This window comes from Procambarus clarkii, chromosome 7 (genome assembly GCF_040958095.1).
Source record: "Procambarus clarkii isolate CNS0578487 chromosome 7, FALCON_Pclarkii_2.0, whole genome shotgun sequence".
Lineage (NCBI taxonomy): Eukaryota > Metazoa > Arthropoda > Malacostraca > Decapoda > Cambaridae > Procambarus > Procambarus clarkii.
Window position 1 is genome coordinate 25,203,212 of NC_091156.1, and position 19,451 is coordinate 25,222,662.

Sequence of the window (19,451 nt, forward strand, 5' to 3'; positions counted from 1 at the left end):
TGTTTCCCCTCCATGTTGACAATTATTAGTGTGTCTCCCCTCCTTGTTGACAGTTGTTAGTGTGTTTCCCCTCCTTGTTGACAGTTGTTAGTGTGTGTCTCCTCCTTGTTGACAGTTGTTAGTGTGTTTCCCCTCCTTGTTGACAGTTGTTAGTGTGTGTCTCCTCCTTGTTGACAGTTGTTAGTGTGTTTCCCCTCCTTGTTGACAGTTGTTAGTGTGTGTCTCCTCCTTGTTGACAGTTGTTAGTGTGTGTCTCCTCCTTGTTGACAGTTGTTAGTGTCTCCCCTCCTTGTTGACAGTTGTTAGTGTGTCTCTCCTACTTGTTGACAGGTGTTAGTGTCTCCCCTCCTTGTTGACAGTTGTTAGTGTGCCTCCTCCTTGTTGACTGTTGTTAATGTGTCTCTCCTCCTTGTTGACAGTTGTTAGTGTGTTTCCCCTCCATGTTGACAATTATTAGTGTGTCTCCCCTCCTTGTTGACAGTTGTTAGTGTGTGTCTCCTCCTTGTTGACAGTTGTTAGTGTGTGTCTCCTCCTTGTTGACAGTTGTTAGTGTCTCCCCTCCTTGTTGACAGTTGTTAGTGTGTCTCTCCTACTTGTTGACAGGTGTTAGTGTCTCCCCTCCTTGTTGACAGTTGTTAGTGTGCCTCCTCCTTGTTGACTGTTGTTAATGTGTCTCTCCTCCTTGTTGACAGTTGTTAGTGTGTTTCCCCTCCATGTTGACAATTATTAGTGTGTCTCCCCTCCTTGTTGACAGTTGTTAGTGTGTTTCCCCTCCTTGTTGACAGTTGTTAGTGTGTGTCTCCTCCTTGTTGACAGTTGTTAGTGTGTTTCCCCTCCTTGTTGACAGTTGTTAGTGTGTGTCTCCTCCTTGTTGACAGTTGTTAGTGTGTCTCTCCTCCTGAGTACAGCGTTCTCATCAATTATTATCCAGATGGTGGAGAACAACATTAAAGGATATAAAAACAAGCTCGGAATGTTTTGTTGATCTTAATGCTTAAGTATCTTATGTACAAGACAGAATGTTTGAACAGTTTATCTTCAATGGAAATACATTATTCTCAGAGTTATTGTATAACACTTTAACTGTTACAGAACAAATTGTTAACTTTTACAAAGCTTATAGCTGGAGTGTAACTAGAAGGTAATTGTAAGTACACTTATCTTTCCCCTGGAACCCTCCACACAGCCAGTAACATTCAGCTCACATATCACGTCACTCTTATACGTTAAGTGTAAAACTTTCTGAACCTAGAGAACCATTATACAGTGTCTTCAGAAGACATGTGCTTACTGAAGGTACTCCCTGTTCACCTGGTGTTCTTTGGACCAAGCTATACACTATTTTCAGTTTCATGATAGTACGTATAGTGACTATTCGGTCGAAAGTACCAATGTGTAGTGATGGACAGCTAATAATTCATTTATTGTGCTTGTATTTTTTTAGAGTCTGGAACAAATATAGACATAAACAAACTAATATATTAATATGACTAGTATAGCGCGCACATATATTCCCATTAGATCTACAATAGCGTGTATTAGGTCTAGGATTTCTAGGAGAGGTTAGGTCAGGTCATATATTTATGTTCCCGTTAAAAACTTTCAATAATACAAAGGTCAATTTTTTATGACAAATTATGTCAACTTCACAACACATTGATGCGTTTGACCAAATAATTATTATCAGTACTTTCACTTCAGGAAGGATGGCCAATACTAACCGTATTATATCAAGTTATTAACATAGTTTATATAACGACGAAAATATATTTGTTTTTCATCTTTGTGAAGACTTAATCATAATTTAAGACACTAATACAAATTAATTACATTTAAAACGCATATATACCATTTAAAAGGTACATATAACATTTACAATGCATATATAGCATATACAATGCACATATAACATTTAAAATACCTATTTAACATTTTGCTGCGGCACAAGGAATCAAATATCGAACGAACTGTCGTCGGTCAAGAAAAGGTGGAACGACATGAGTTGAGTGATGCGGAGCGTGTCCATGTTAACCCAGAGGCTTGGCACCTGGACTAACGCGCGTCAGTCCCTTGTTTATGAGAGGGACTAGTGACTCGTGCCACTCGTGACTACCCGCCACTCGTGACTACCCGCCACTCGTCTTCTACTGAATGCCTCTACCCCAGACACACTGTGTCTACCTAGTTCTCACAAACTCACCCGGATGGGCGACGTTCTGAAGTCTCACCTGTTTGGTGAGACGTCAGTGAAGGCAATGGTTCCCGATTGCCTCTCAATTGACTTCATGTTTTTGAACAATGCGATTATTTTCACTTCATTCCCAGCGTGAGTGCCCTGCTTGGTGCAGGGAGGACCATGGAGGGATGGGCTTCTCCTTTACGGTGATATGTTTTGGCCGGTCCAGATTTGACTATACGAGCTGACTAGGCTCTTGTGGGAGCTACGCTTGTGGGCGTGTTAGCCTGGAGGAGGTCATGGGGTACTGCTTTTAAGGAATAGGCGTGTCGTAGCAGTATCAAAGCATTTATGGACCGATGCGGAGATGTGCCATTGACAAATGGTGCGGGAACAGTGACAGTTCTTGACACCAGGAAGACGGTGACGTTTTGAGCCGTGTTTGATGCGCCGTGTGAACTGTCACGAGGTGCTCACCCGACTTCTCGGACAATATGGCAAGGTAGAAGGTGACGGGTGGAGCAAGTTTGCATCTGGCCCAGTAAGAGGGTTACCTAGACTGGAATATCCCGTCTTCTTCATCTGTATTAGGTCACAGCCTCCACTTTATGTATCCCAGACAACCCAGTCGGAGTGGGTTCCCAGTCCACCTTGCTGGCACCAGTCAAGTACAGATTGGGGACCCGGTCAACAGCTTTCTGGAGACCGACTTTTCCTCGCTGGGTGCTGCTGACGGTTGAGGATGACGAGACGGGTAACACGCTGGTGCATGAAGGTACTGGCGCACCTGCGCCAGTACCTTCACGTTACCTTCGTTGCGTACGCGTCGCCCCTCTGCCACGAATGGCGTTCCACCGTCTCCGGCTGCATGAGATGAGTGGCGGTGGTATCGTCGGAAGTATCCCCAGGAGAACTATCCTACTATGTACAATGTGGCTGATCCTGTGTCCGATACGGAGTGACCTGTACCCATATTTTTGTGTTTGATGCTAGTTGTTGCGCTGTTGTGTTCCATGTTTATACAGGCATACGTTCATATATGTGTGCTGGGTTCAGTACGGTGACTGTTGTTAGCTACTTTGTATTTTGACTTTGTACTTTCTTTTATTGTATTTATGTAGCATTCCTTGGCAAGTTAATTAATCAAAATAAAATTAGTAGTGAGCTCCGTGTTACCTTTTATTATGATCTGTCACGTTCATCTTGTGTTATTTTGTTCGTCCTATAACATTTTGAAGGCATTTGAGTGTAAAGTACAATTTGTACTTTAGGATTACACATGTGAGTTGTCTTTCCTGGTTGTATAGTATGTGTTCTTTGTGTAATAATTTATTGCTTAGGTTAATTTCCATTATTTGTACACATATTGTGCTTTTTTATCACTATAGAGGAAAAAAACGAGACTTCTCACAAACAATTGGCAAATGCTAGTTAATCCAGCCACCATTTAACTGATTTCGTTCGAACCTTTATAAAACAATAGTTCGAATCACAACTCATTACTTGTCTCGGGCCCGTCCTCAAAGTCTTTGTTTATTAATTAAAGACCACTTTACATAAGACTAACAACGGATGACGTTCGAACATTCCCCGAACAGTATTTCACTGACGATCTCTGCCTTAACCGCCCCTGTGTCAGTGCTTCCACACACGCACAACAAATGTATATAATTGCCAACAGGAAGCTAAACATCTAACCTAATCTAGGCCGAAATATATGTAAAATTATATTATACGTTTGTAATAAATTCTAGAACATACTACTTTCGGTTATACACGATGCTGGAGTTTATGAGTAAGTCTTTGAGGGTCAGGTGCAGGTCGGTGTATGGTAAGGCTGACCCGTGTGAGGACTAGGTCGAGGCTGTCCTGTGTGAGGACTGGGTCGAGGCTGACCCGTGTGAGGACTAGGTCGAGGCTGTCCTGTGTGAGGTCTGGGTCGAGGCTGTCCTGTGTGAGCACTGGGTCGAGGCTGTCCTGTGTGAGCACTGGGTCGAGGCTGTCCTGTGTGAGCACTGGGTCGAGGCTGTCCTGTGTGAGCACTGGGTCGAGGCTGATCTGTGTGAGCACTAGGTCGAGGCTGTCCTGTGTGAGGACTGGGTCGAGGCTGTCCTGTGTGAGCACTGGGTCGAGGCTGTCCTGTGTGAGCACTGGGTCGAGGCTGATCTGTGTGAGCACTAGGTCGAGGCTGTCCTGTGTGAGCACTGGGTCGAGGCTGTCCTGTGTGAGCACTAGGTCGAGGCTGTCCTGTGTGAGGACTGGGTCGAGGCTGACCCGTGTGAGGTCTGGGTCGAGGCTGTCCTGTGTGAGGACTGGGTCGAGGCTGTCCTGTGTGAGCACTAGGTCGAGGCTGTCCTGTGTGAGCACTGGGTCGAGGCTGTCCTGTGTGAGCACTAGTGTGTGCTCACCCGTGTGAGGACTAGGCTGTCCTGTGTGAGCACTAGGTCGAGGCTGTCCTGTGTGAGCACTGGGTCGAGGCTGTCCTGTGTGAGCACTAGTGTGTGCTCACCCGTGTGAGCACTAGTGTGTGCTCACCCGTGTGAGGACTAGGTCGAGGCTGTCCTGTGTGAGGACTGGGTCGAGGCTGTCCTGTGTGAGCACTGGGTCGAGGCTGTCCTGTGTGAGGACTGGGTCGAGGCTGTCCTGTGTGAGGACTGGGTCGAGGCTGTCCTGTGTGAGGACTGGGTCGAGGCTGTCCTGTGTGAGGACTTGGTCGAGGCTGTCCTGTGTGAGGTCTGGGTCGAGGCTGTCCTGTGTGAGCACTAGGTCGAGGCTGTCCTGTGTGAGCACTGGGTCGAGGCTGTCCTGTGTGAGCACTGGGTCCAGGCTGATCTGTGTTGAGCACTAGGTCGAGGCTGTCCTGTGTGAGGTCTGGGTCGAGGCTGTCCTGTGTGAGCACTGGGTCGAGGCTGTCATGTGTGAGCACTGGGTCGAGGCTGATCTGTGTGAGCACTAGGTCGAGGCTGTCCTGTGTGAGCACTGGGTCGAGGCTGTCCTGTGTGAGCACTAGGTCGAGGCTGTCCTGTGTGAGCACTAGGTCGAGGCTGTCCTGTGTGAGGACTGGGTCGAGGCTGTCCTGTGTGAGCACTAGGTCGAGGCTGTCCTGTGTGAGCACTGGGTCGAGGCTGTCCTGTGTGAGCACTGGGTCGAGGCTGTCCTGTGTGAGCACAGGACAGGACATTCCTGGGTCGAGGCTGTCCTGTGTGAGCACTAGGTCGAGGCTGTCCTGTGTGAGCACTGGGTCGAGGCTGTCCTGTGTGAGCACTGGGTCCAGGCTGATCTGTGTTGAGCACTAGGTCGAGGCTGTCCTGTGTGAGGTCTAGGTCGAGGCTGTCCTGTGTGAGCACTGGGTCGAGGCTGTCCTGTGTGAGCACTGGGTCGAGGCTGATCTGTGTGAGCACTAGGTCGAGGCTGTCCTGTGTGAGCACTGGGTCGAGGCTGTCCTGTGTGAGCACTAGGTCGAGGCTGTCCTGTGTGATCACTAGGTCGAGGCTGTCCTGTGTGAGGACTGGGTCGAGGCTGTCCTGTGTGAGCACTAGGTCGAGGCTGTCCTGTGTGAGCACTAGGTCGAGGCTGTCCTGTGTGAGCACTGGGTCGAGGCTGTCCTGTGTGAGCACAGGACAGGCTGATCTAGAGGCTTCTAGAGGTCGAGGCTGATCTGTGTGAGCACTAGGTCGAGGCTGTCCTGTGTGAGCACTGGGTCGAGGCTGTCCTGTGTGAGGACTGGGTCTAGGCTGTCCTGTGTGAGCACTAGGTCGAGGCTGTCCTGTGTGAGCACTGGGTCGAGGCTGTCCTGTGTGAGCAGTGGGTCGAGGCTGATCTGTGTGAGCACTAGGTCGCGGCTGTCCTGTGTGAGGACTAGGTCGAGGCTGTCCTGTGTGAGGACTGGGTCGAGGCTGACCCGTGTGAGGACTGGGTCGAGGCTGTCCTGTGTGAGCACTGGGTCGAGGCTGATCTGTGTGAGCACTGGGTCGAGGCTGTCCTGTGTGAGGACTGGGTCGAGGCTGATCTGTGTGAGCACTGGGTCGAGGCTGACCCGTGTGAGGACTGGGTCGAGGCTGTCCTGTGTGAGGACTGGGTCGAGGCTGACCCGTGTGAGCACTGGGTCGAGGCTGACCCGTGTGAGGACTGGGTCGAGGCTGACCCGTGTGAGCACTGGGTCGAGGCTGACCCGTGTGAGCACTGGGTCGAGGCTGACCCGTGTGAGGACTGGGTCGAGGCTGACCCGTGTGAGCACTGGGTCGAGGCTGACCCGTGTGAGCACTGGGTCGAGGCTGACCCGTGTGAGGACTGGGTCGAGGCTGTCCTGTGTGAGCACTGGGTCGAGGCTGTCCTGTGTGAGCACTGGGTCGAGGCTGTCCTGTGTGAGGACTGGGTCGAGGCTGTCCTGTGTGAGCACTGGGTCGAGGCTGTCCTGTGTGAGGACTGGGTCGAGGCTGTCCTGTGTGAGGACTGGGTCGAGGCTGTCCTGTGTGAGGACTGGGTCGAGGCTGTCCTGTGTGAGCACTGGGTCGAGGCTGACCCGTGTGAGGACTGGGTCGAGGCTGACCCGTGTGAGCACTGGGTCGAGGCTCACCCGTGTGAGGACTGGGTCGAGGCTGTCCTGTGTGAGGACTGGGTCGAGGCTGTCCTGTGTGAGGACTGGGTCGAGGCTGTCCTGTGTGAGCACTGGGTCGAGGCTGTCCTGTGTGAGCACTGGGTCGAGGCTGTCCTGTGTGAGCACTGGGTCGAGGTTGATCTGTGTGAGCACTGGGTCGAGGCTGTCCTGTGTGAGGACTGGGTCGAGGCTGTCCTGTGTGAGGACTGGGTCGAGGCTGTCCTGTGTGAGGACTGGGTCGAGGCTGTCCTGTGTGAGCACTGGGTCGAGGCTGACCCGTGTGAGGACTGGGTCGAGGCTGACCCGTGTGAGCACTGGGTCGAGGCTCACCCGTGTGAGGACTGGGTCGAGGCTGTCCTGTGTGAGGACTGGGTCGAGGCTGTCCTGTGTGAGGACTGGGTCGAGGCTGTCCTGTGTGAGCACTGGGTCGAGGCTGTCCTGTGTGAGCACTGGGTCGAGGCTGTCCTGTGTGAGCACTGGGTCGAGGTTGATCTGTGTGAGCACTGGGTCGAGGCTGTCCTGTGTGAGGACTGGGTCGAGGCTGACCCGTGTGAGGACTGGGTCGAGGCTGTCCTGTGTGAGCACTGGGTCGAGGCTGTCAGTACAAGAGGAACATGTCACCAGCTCACCCTCGTAACAAGTGCTCTATTGATGGTGAATAACTCTTTATACACGACTCACGTCTGACTATTCTTGAGTAGTTCTTAGCTCTTTTCCTGAATTTGAATTGTACTTGTCTTAATACTTGGCGCCTCTACTGGCATACCTCACCCCGCTAATACAAAATAATATCCAAACTCTCACAGGTACGGTATGCAAACTATCAAACTATAAACAAAATTGTAATATATAAATAAAATTTTTGGTTGTACAGTACATTGACAACTGCATCTTAGGAGGCGGCAGTAGTTTGGAGGAGCAGGGGTAGAGTGTGTGGTGGAGGAGCAGGGGTAGAGTGTGTGGTGGAGGAGCCGGGCCAGTGTATGTGGTGGAGGTGCAGGACCAGAGTATGTGGTGGAGGTGCAGGACCAGTGTATGTGGTGGAGGTGCAGGACCAGTGTATGTGGTGGAGGAGCAGGACCAGAGTATGTGGTGGAGGTGCAGGGCCAGAGTATGTGGTGGAGGAGCAGGACCAGAGTATGTGGTGGAGGTGCAGGGCCAGAGTATGTGGTGGAGGAGCAGGGCCAGTGTATGTGGTGGAGGAGCAGGAACAGAGTATGTGGTGGAGGTGCAGGGCCAGAGTATGTGGTGGAGGAGCAGGGCCAGTGTATGTGGTGGAGGTGCAGGACCAGTGTATGTGGTGGAGGTGCAGGGCCAGTGTATGTGGTGGAGGAGCAGGAACAGAGTATGTGGTGGAGGAGCAGGAACAGAGTATGTGGTGGAGGTGCAGGGCCAGTGTATGTGGTGGAGGAGCAGGACCAGAGTATGTGGTGGAGGTGCAAGGCCAGAGTATGTGGTGGAGGAGCAGGGGCAGAGTATGTGGTGGAGGTGCAGGGCCAGAGTATGTGGTGGAGGTGCAGGGGCAGAGTATGTGGTGGAGGTGCAGGACCAGAGTATGTGGTGGAGGTGCAGGGCCAGAGTATGTGGTGGAGGAGCAGGGGCAGAGTATGTGGTGGAGGTGCAGGACCAGAGTATGTGGTGGAGGTGCAGGGCCAGAGTATGTGGTGGAGGTGCAGGGCCAGAGTATGTGGTGGAGGAGCAGGGGCAGAGTATGTGGTGGAGGTGCAGGGCCAGTGTATGTGGTGGAGGAGCAGGACCAGAGTATGTGGTGGAGGTGCAGGGCCAGAGTATGTGGTGGAGGAGCAGGGGCAGAGTATGTGGTGGAGGTGCAGGGCCAGAGTATGTGGTGGAGGTGCAGGGGCAGAGTATGTGGTGGAGGTGCAGGACCAGAGTATGTGGTGGAGGTGCAGGGCCAGAGTATGTGGTGGAGGAGCAGGGGCAGAGTATGTGGTGGAGGTGCAGGACCAGAGTATGTGGTGGAGGTGCAGGGCCAGAGTATGTGCTGGAGGTGCAGGGCCAGTGTATGTGGTGGAGGAGCAGGACCAGAGTATGTGGTGGAGGTGCAGGGCCAGAGTATGTGGTGGAGGAGCAGGGGCAGAGTATGTGGTGGAGGTGCAGGGCCAGAGTATGTGGTGGAGGTGCAGGGCCAGAGTATGTGGTGGAGGTGCAGGACCAGAGTATGTGGTGGAGGTGCAGGGCCAGAGTATGTGGTGGAGGAGCAGGGGCAGAGTATGTGGTGGAGGTGCAGGACCAGAGTATGTGGTGGAGGTGCAGGGCCAGAGTATGTGGTGGAGGTGCAGGGCCAGAGTATGTGGTGGAGGAGCAGGGGCAGAGTATGTGGTGGAGGTGCAGGGCCAGAGTATGTGGTGGAGGAGCAGGGGCAGAGTATGTGGTGGAGGAGCAGGGGCAGAGTATGTGGTGGAGGAGCAGGGGCAGAGTATGTGTTGGAGGAGCAGGGCCAGAGTATGTGGTGGAGGAGCAGGGCCAGAGTATGTGTTGGAGGTGCAGGGGCAGAGTATGTGGTGGAGGTGCAGGGCCAGAGTATGTGGTGGAGGTGCAGGGGCAGAGTATGTGGTGGAGGTGCAGGGGCAGAGTATGTGGTGGAGGTGCAGGGCCAGAGTATGTGGTGGAGGTGCAGGGCCAGAGTATGTGTTGGAGGTGCAGGGGCAGAGTATGTGGTGGAGGTGTAGGGCCAGAGTATGTGGTGGAGGTGCAGGGGCAGAGTATGTGGTGGAGGTGCAGGGCCAGAGTATGAGGTGGAGGTGCAGGGCCAGAGTATGTGGTGGAGGTGCAGGGCCAGAGTATGTGGTGGAGGTGCAGGGCCAGAGTATGTGTTGGAGGTGCAGAGGCAGAGTATGTGTTGGAGGAGCAGGGGCAGAGTATGTGGTGGAGGTGCAGGGCCAGAGTATGTGGTGGAGGTGCAGGGCCAGAGTATGTGGTGGAGGAGCAGGGGCAGAGTATGTGGTGGAGGTGCAGGGCCAGAGTATGTGGTGGAGGTGCAGGGCCAGAGTATGTGGTGGAGGAGCAGGGGCAGAGTATTTGGTGGAGGAGCAGGGGCAGAGTATGTGGTGGAGGTGCAGGGCCAGAGTATGTGGTGGAGGAGCAGGGCCAGAGTATGTGGTGGAGGAGCAGGGGCAGAGTATGTGGTGGAGGAGCAGGGCCAGAGTATGTGGTGGAGGAGCAGGGGCAGAGTATGTGGTGGAGGAGCAGGGGCAGAGTATGTGGTGGAGGAGCAGGGCCAGAGTATGTGGTGGAGGAGCAGGGGCAGAGTATGTGGTGGAGGAGCAGGGGCAGAGTGTGTGTTGTAGAAGTATAACCCAAGTTTCATCATAACGTGATTCTCACATTTTCTTCTATGATATTAAACAGTACAAATGAAGGGGGTATCTTCTGAAGAGAATTTTAAAGTTAAAACTGGACATCCAATCTGAGGTTAGACTACTCAAATGTAAATGACATTTGGTGGTGGAATAAGTTCATGAGGGAGCGTGAGGGCAGAGTTGACTCAGAGTAGTCTGCACTGTGGTCCGTCCACCTTATACGGCTGGTTGGCTGCTCTGACCGCCGCCTGGAAGACGGCCTCGCAGCCTTCCATGGTCTTGGCCGAGCACTCCACATACGCGTTCATCTTGAGGGAGTGAGCCACCTTCTTGCCCTCGGCCTTCTTCACTGTCAGATGAGGAGACGTGGCCTCACGCAGGTCTAACTTGGTCCCTGAAGAAAGATCAATCAACATTACCCACCTAAGTATTTGGTGTTATTACATTATAGGTTTACAAGGTAGACATCTATATTAACAACCCCTCAAGAGAACATATGTATGAGGGACAGGCAAGTGACGCTGCTATACACGACACTTTCTACAAAGTGTCGTGTAGATGAAAGTGCACAACTCCATCTCTGTTAACCTAACGTCTATTGTGGGAAAGTTACTTGAATCCATAATTGCAAATACCATTCGACTTCATCATGGAAAACATAAATTAATAGATGACTCACAATATGGTTTTACAAATGGCCGGCCAATATGTCGTCCAACGGGAATAAATCTGAAAATCCTATTGGACGACATATTCCACCACGAGACGCAAAAGAAGGATTTTGCGTCTATATATATATATATATATATATATATATATATATCTATATATATATATATATATATATATATATATATATATATACATGCTATATATATTATATATATAAATATATATATGTCGTACCTAGTAGCCTGAACGCACTACTTGGCCTACTATGCAAGGCCCGATTTGCCTAATAGGCCGAGTGATTTTCATTATTTTCAATAAATTGTTTCCAATTAGTTTATTTGAATTATTATTTTTATATTATATTAAGAACATAAGTTATTGACTTAATTGTGTTAGTTTAGGTTAGGTTAGGTTAGGTTAGGTTAGGTTAGGTTAGGTTAGGTTAGGTAGGGTTGGTTAGGTTCGGTCATATATCTACATTAGTTTTAACTCAAATATATATATATATGTATATATATATATATATATATATATATATATATATATATATATATATATATATATATATATATATATATATATATATATATATATATATATATATATATGCATGGTGCCTGGGGTAAAAGTGCTGCTAGCTTTTTGAAGGAGTTGGGGTCTAAGCTAATCGAAACAACTAGAGACCCTAGAGCTGCCAGTTTTCTTTTTCAGCGCCTTAGTGTGGCAATCCAGAGAGGAAATGCTCACTGCATCCATGGTTCCTGCCCGCCATCTGAGGAGCTGGAAGAGCTGTACAACTTGTGACAAGCAGCCTTGTACCCTGCATGTAATCAATATTGTAACTTTTTTGTGTAATGACATTTTCAAATAAAGTTAGATAAATATACACACTTAACAAAAGAATAGGGGTGGTAGGAGAAGAAAATATCAAAGTGTTCAGTGAGGATCCACAAGGTCTTCTCTGAGTACTCTTTATTTTCTTCTCCGAGGCTATGGGTCCCTACACTTGCACCAGAGGTGGTACCCCCTTCTAGGTTATAAAAGAACAAAAAAAAAAAAATATATATATATATATATGTCGTACCTAGTAGCCAGAACTCACTTCTCAGCCTACTATTCAAGGCCCGATTTGCCTAATAAGCCAAGTTTTCCTGAATTAATGTATTTACTATAATTTTTTTCTTATGAAATGATAAAGCAACCCTTTTCTCTATGTATGAGGTCAATTTGTTTTTATTGGAGTTAAAATTAACGTAGATATATGACCGAACCTAACCAACCCTACCTAACCTAACCTAACCTATCTTTATAGGTTAGGTTAGGTTAGGTAGCCGAAAAAGTTAGGTTAGGTTAGGTTAGGTAGGTTAGGTAGTCGAAAAACAATTAATTCATGAAAACTTGGCTTATTAGGCAAATCGGGCCTTGCATAGCAGGCTGAGAAGTGCGTTCTGGCTACTAGGTACGACATATATATATATATATATATATATATATATATATATATATATATATATATATATATATATATATATATATATATATATATAAATATATATATATATATATATATAAAATATGTGTGTGTGTGAAAGAGTTATGGTGTGTGTAACTTCCAGCTTCACAAGGGTCTTCTGAAGGTTCCTATATTAACATGTACTACTAATAATTAAAATGCAACACCAACAAATTCAGTTTGATAAAAAATTGAGATTACATGAAAGTTACATAGCCAAAACGGTTGAAATATTTGTAGGGAATGAAAATAGGGCGCGGCCCCTGATGGCTTCATTTGTAACAACACTATTCAAATCAATGTATATAAAAATATTTATTACAGAATCACATAAATTATATGGTGACAAGGCAAAATTTACACGCGCCAACCCCCACCAAAATAAATTGAATAATGGAGTAATTAGGAAATAATAATTTTTTTTATTACAATGAAATTATATAAAAATCTCTGTTAATTGCAAAAAAAATTATACAAATGATTATTTGCCTTATTTTGAATTTGATTCTGGCTGACCCATGGTAGCCTAGGGACTTAACCCTACCGTGCTACTCTCCCGCACCACTCAGCAGCACCACTCTCCTGCAGCACCACTCTGCAGCACCACTCTCCTGCACCACTCTCCTGCAGCACCACTCTGCAGCACCACTCTCCCCACCACTCTGCAGCACCACTCTGCAGCACCACTCTCCTGCACCACTCTGCAGCACCACACTGCAGCACCATTCTCCTGCACCACTCTGCTGCACCACTCTGCAGCATCACTCTGCCGCAGCACCACACTGCTGCACCACTCTCCTGCAGCACCACTCTCCAGCACCACTCTGCAGCACCACTCTGCTGCAGGAGTGGTGCAGGAGAGTGGTGCTGCAGAGTGGTGCTGCAGGAGAGTGGTGCAGCAGTGTGGTGCTGCTGAGTGGTGCGGCAGAGTGATGCTGCAGTGATGCTGCAGAGTGGTGCTGCAGAGTGGTGCAGGAGAGTGGTGCACTCTGCAGCACCACTCTCCTGCACCACTCTGCAGCACCACTCTCCCCCACCACTCTGCAGCACCACTCTCCTGCACCACTCTGCAGCACCACTCTCCCCCACCACTCTGCAGCACCACTCTCCTGCACCACTCTGCAGCATCACTCTGCCGCACCACTCTGCAGCACCACTCTGCAGCACCACTCACCTGCACCACTCTGCAGCACCACTCTGCACCACCACTCTCCTGCAGCACTCTCCCACACCACTCTGCAGCATCACTCTGCCGCGCCACTGTGCAGCACCACTCTGCAGCACCACTCTCCTGCACCACTCTGCAGCACCACTCTGCAGGACCACTCTGCCTCACCACTCTCCTGCACCACTCTGCCTCACCACTCTCCTGCACCACTCTGCAGCACTACTCTGCAGCACCACTCTGCAGCACAACTCTGCAGAACCACTCTCCCGCACCACTCTCCCGCACCAAGCTCCTGCACCACTCTGCAGCACCACTCTGCAGCACCACTCTCCCGCACCACTCTTCTGCAGCACCACTCTGCAGCACCACTATGCAGCTCCAATCTCCAGCACCACTCTGCAGCACCACTCTCCTGCACCACTCTGCAGCACAACTCTCCCGCACCACTCTGCAGCACCACTCTGCAGCACCACTCTGCAGCACCACTCTCCCGCACCACTCTCCCGCACCACTCTCCTGCACCACTCTGCAGCACGACTCTCAAGCACCACTCTGCAGCACCACTCTGCAGCACCACTCTGCAGCACCACTCTCCTGCACCACTCTGCAGCACCACTCTCCTGCACCACTCTGCAGCACAACTCTTCCACAACACTCTGCAGCACCACTCTGCAGCACAACTCTCCCGCAACACTCTGCAGCACCACTCTGCAGCACCACTCTGCAGCACCACTCTGCAGCAACACTCTCCTGCACCACTCTGCAGCACCACTCTGCAGCACCACTCTGCCTCACCACTCTCCTGCACCACTCTGCCTCACCACTCTCCTGCACCACTCTGCAGCACTACTCTGCAGCACCACTCTGCAGCACAACTCTGCAGAACCACTCTCCCGCACCACTCTCCCGCACCAAGCTCCTGCACCACTCTGCAGCACCACTCTGCAGCACTACTCTCCCGCACCACTCTTCTGCAGCACCACTCTGCAGCACCACTATGCAGCTCCAATCTCCAGCACCACTCTGCAGCACCACTCTCCTGCACCACTCTGCAGCACAACTCTCCCGCACCACTCTGCAGCACCACTCTGCAGCACCACTCTCCCGCACCACTCTCCCGCACCACTCTCCTGCACCACTCTGCAGCACCACTCTCAAGCACCACTCTGCAGCACCACTCTGCAGCACCACTCTGCAGCACCACTCTCCCGCACCACACTGCTGCACCACTCTGCAGCACCACTCTGCAGCACCACTCTGCAGCACCACTCTCCCGCACCACTCTGCAGCACCACTCTGCAGCACCACTCTCCTGCACCACTCTGCAGCACCACTCTCAAGCACCACTCTGCAGCACCACTCTGCCGCACCACTCTGCTGCACCACTCTCCCGCACCACTCTGCAGCACCACTCTCCCGCACCATTCTCCTGCACCACTCTGCAGCAAAACTCTCCCGCACCACTCTCCCGCACCACTCTGCAGCACAACTCTCCCGCAACACTCTGCAGCACCACTCTGCAGCACCACTCTGCAGCACCACTCTGCAGCACCACTCTGCAGCACCACTCTGCAGCACCACTCTCCCGCACCACACTGCTGCACCTCTCTGCCGCACCACTCGGCAGCACCACTCTGCTGCACCACTCTGTCGCACCACTCTGCAGCACCACTCTGCTGCGCCACTCTGAAGCACCACCCTGCAGCACCACTCCGCCTCACCACTCTCCCGCACCACTCTGCCTCACCACTCTGCAGCACCACTCTGCAGCATCACTCTGCAGAACCACTCTGCAGCAACACGCTGCAGCATCACTCTGCAGCACCACTCTGCAGCATCACTCTGCAGCACCACTCTGCAGCACCACTCTGCCGCACCACTCTGCAGCACCACTCAGCAGCACCACTCTGCAGCACCACTCTGCAGCACCACTCTGCCTCACCACTCTGCAGCACCACTCTGCTGCACCACTCTCCCACACCACTCTGCAGCACCACTCTGCCTCACTCTCCTGCAGCACTACTCTGCCTCACTCTCCTGCAGCACCACTCTGCCGCACCACTCTCCCGCACCACTCTGCAGCACCACTCTGCCGCACCACTCTCCCGCACCACTCTGCAGCACCACTCTGCCTCACCACTCTCCTGCACCACTCTGCTGCCCCACTCTCCTGCACCACTCTGCAGCACCACTCGGCCTCACTCTCCTGCAGCACCACTCTGCCGTACAACTCTCCCGCACCACTCTGCCGCACCACTCTCCCGCACCACTCTCCCACACCACTCTGCAGCACCACTCTCCCGCACCACTCTGCAACACCACTCTGCTGCACTACTCTGCAGCACCACTCTGCTGCACCACTCTCCCGCACCACTCTGCAGCACTACTCTGCAGCACCACTCTCCCGCACCACTCTGCTGCACCACTCTGCAGCACCACTCTCCCGCACCACTCTGCAGCACCACTCTCCCGCACCACTCTGCAGCACCAGTCTGCAGCACCACTCTGCAGCACCACTCTGCTGCACCACTCTGCTGCACCACTCTGCAGCACCACTCTGCTGCACCACTCTGCTGCACCACTCTGCCTCACTATCTCCCGCACCACTCTCCCGCACCACTCTGCAGCACCACTCTGCAGCACCACTCTGCAGCCCCACTCTGCAGCACCACTCTGCAGCACCACTCTGCAGCACCACTCTCCCACACCACTCTGTCTCACCACTCTGCTGCACCACTCTCCCGCACCACTCAGCTGTACAACTCTGCAGCACTACTCTGCAGCACCACTCTGCCTCACCACTCTGCAGCACCACTCTGCAGCACCACTCTGCCGCACCACTCTGCCGCACCACTCTGCATCACCACTCTGCCGCACCACTCTGCATCACCACTCTGCAGCACCACTCTGCAGCACCACTCTGCATCACCACTCTGCAGCACCACTCTGAAGCACCACTCTGCAGCACCACTCTGCAGCACCACTCTGCCGCACCACTCTGCAGCACCACTCTCCCACACCACTCTGCCTCACCACTCTGCAGCACCACTCTGCAGCACCACTCTCCCACACCACTCTGCCTCACCACTCTGCAGCACCACTCTGCCTCACCCCTCTGCAGCACCACTCTGCAGCACCACTCTCCCACACCACTCTGCCTCACCACTCTGCAGCACCACTCTGCAGCACCACTCTGCAGCACCACTCTGCCACACCGCTCTCCCACACCACTCTGCCTCACCACTCTACATCACCACTCTGCCGCACCACTCTGCCTCACCACTCTCCCGCACCACTCTGCAGCACAACTCAGCCTCACCACTCTCCCGCACCACTCTGCAGCACCACTCTGCCTCACCACTCTCCCGCACCACTCTGCAGCACCACTCTGCCTCACCACTCTCTCGCACCACTCTGCAGCACCACCCTGCAGCACCACTCTGCAGCACCACTCTGCAGCACCACTCTCCCGCACCACTCTGCAACACCACTCTGCAGCACCACTTTGCTGCACCACTCTGCAGCACCACTCTGCAGCACCACTATGCGCCACCACTCTGTAGCACCACTTTCCTCTCTGCAGCCCCACTCGCCCTCACCACTCTGCAGCACCACTCTGCCGCACCACTCTCCTGCACCACTCTGCAGCACCACACTGCAGCACCACTCTGCAGCACCACTCTGCAGCACCACTCTGCCTCACCACTCTCTCGCACCACTGTGCAGCACCACTCTGCATTACCACTCTCCCGCACTACTCTGCAGCACCACTCTGCAGCACCACTCTGCATTACCACTCTCCTGCACCACTCTGCCGCACCACTCTGCAGCACCACTCTGCTGCACCACTCTGCCGCACCACTCTGCTGCACCACTCTGCCGCACCACTCTGCAGCACCACCCTGCAGCACCACCCTGCAGCACAACTCTGCCGCACCACTCTCCTGCACCACTCTGCCGCACCACTCTGCAGCACCACCCTGCAGCACCACCCTGCAGCACCACTCTGCCGCACCACTCTGCAGCACCACTCTGCCGCACGACCCTGCAGCACCACTCTGCAGCACCACCCTGCAGCACCACCCTGCAGCACCACTCTGTAGCACCACTCAGCTGCACCACTCTGCCGCACCACTCTGCAGCACCACTCTGCAGCACCACTCTGCTGCACCACTCTGCAGCACCACTCTGCAGCACCACTCTGCCTCACCACTCTGCAGCACCACTCTGCTGCACCACTCTCCCGCACCACTCTGCAGCACCACTCTGCCTCACTCTCCTGCAGCACTACTCTGCCTCACTCTCCTGCAGCACCACTCTGCCGCACCACTCTCCCGCACCACTCTGCAGCACCACTCTGCCTCACCACTCTCCTGCACCACTCTGCTGCCCCACTCTCCCGCACCACTCTGCAGCGCCACTCTGCCTCACTCTCCTGCAGCACCACTCTGCCGTACAACTCTCCCGCACCACTCTGCCGCACCACTCTCCCGCACCACTCTCCCACACCACTCTGCAGCACCACTCTCCCGCACCACTCTGCAACACCACTCTGCTGCACTACTCTGCAGCACCACTCTGCTGCACCACTCTCCCGCACCACTCTGCAGCACTACTCTGCAGCACCACTCTCCCGCACCACTCTGCTGCACCACTCTGCAGCACCACTCTCCCGCACCACTCTGCAGCACCACTCTCCCGCACCACTCTGCAGCACCACTCTCCCGCACCACTCTGCAGCACCAGTCTGCAGCACCACTCTGCAGCACCACTCTGCTGCACCACTCTGCTGCACCACTCTGCAGCACCACTCTGCTGCACCACTCTGCTGCACCACTCTGCCTCACTATCTCCCGCACCACTCTCCAGCACCACTCTGCAGCACCACTCTGCAGCACCACTCTGCAGCCCCACTCTGCAGTACCACTCTGCAGCACCACTCTGCAGCACCACTCTCCCACACCACTCTGTCTCACCACTCTGCTGCACCACTCTCCCGCACCACTCAGCTGTACATCTCTGCAGCACTACTCTGCAGCACCACTCTGCCTCACCTCTCTGCAGCACCACTCTGCAGCACCACTCTGCCGCACCACTCTGCCGCACCACTCTGCATCACCACTCTGCCGCACCACTCTGCATCACCACTCTGCAGCACCACTCTGCAGCACCACTCTGCATCACCACTCTGCAGCACCACTCTGAAGCACCACTCTGCAGCACCACTCTGCAGCACCACTCTGCAGCACCACTCTGCAGCACCACTCTGTCGCACCACTCTGCAGCACCACTCTCCCACACCACTCTGCCTCACCACTCTGCAGCACCACTCTGCAGCACCACTCTCCCACACCACTCTGCCTCACCACTCTGCAGCACCACTCTGCAGCACCACTCTGCCTCACCCCTCTGCAGCACCACTCTGCAGCACCACTCTCCCACACCACTCTGCCTCACCACTCTGCAGCACCACTCTGCAGCACCACTCTGCAGCACCACTCTGCCACACCGCTCTCCCACACCACTCTGCCTCACCACTCTACATCACCACTCTGCCGCACCACTCTGCCTCACCACTCTCCCGCACCACTCTGCAGCACAACTCAGCCTCACCACTCTCCCGCACCACTCTGCAGCACCACTCTGCCTCACCACTCTCCCGCACCACTCTGCAGCACCACTCTGCCTCACCACTCTCTCGCACCACTCTGCAGCACCACCCTACAGCACCACTCTGCAGCACCACTCTGCAGCACCACTCTCCCGCACCACTCTGCAGCACCACTCTGCAGCACCACTTTGCTGCACCACTCTGCAGCACCACTCTGCAGCACCACTATGCGCCACCACTCTGTAGTACCACTTTCCTCTCTGCAGCCCCACTCGCCCTCACCACTCTGCAGCACCACTCTGCCGCACCACTCTCCTGCACCACTCTGCAGCACCACACTGCAGCACCACTCTGCAGCACCACTCTGCCTCACCACTCTCTCGCACCACTCTGC

The 19,451-nt window shown here is 53.3% G+C and overlaps 1 protein-coding gene across 2 annotated transcripts in view; it reads right to left on the reverse strand.

Moving 5' to 3' along the window:
• Nucleotides 1–9,811: 9,811 nt before the first annotated feature.
• The window catches only part of LOC123761289 (ras-related protein Rac2), a 257,088-nt gene continuing 247,448 nt past the window's right edge, over nucleotides 9,812–19,451 (reverse strand). For both annotated transcript variants that reach the window (XM_045747216.2, XM_069314002.1), the window contains one exon: nucleotides 9,812–10,487. In XM_045747216.2, coding sequence (XP_045603172.1) covers nucleotides 10,279–10,487 — 209 coding nt within the window. In that variant the 3' untranslated portion in view covers nucleotides 9,812–10,278. The remainder of the gene's footprint in view (nucleotides 10,488–19,451) is intronic.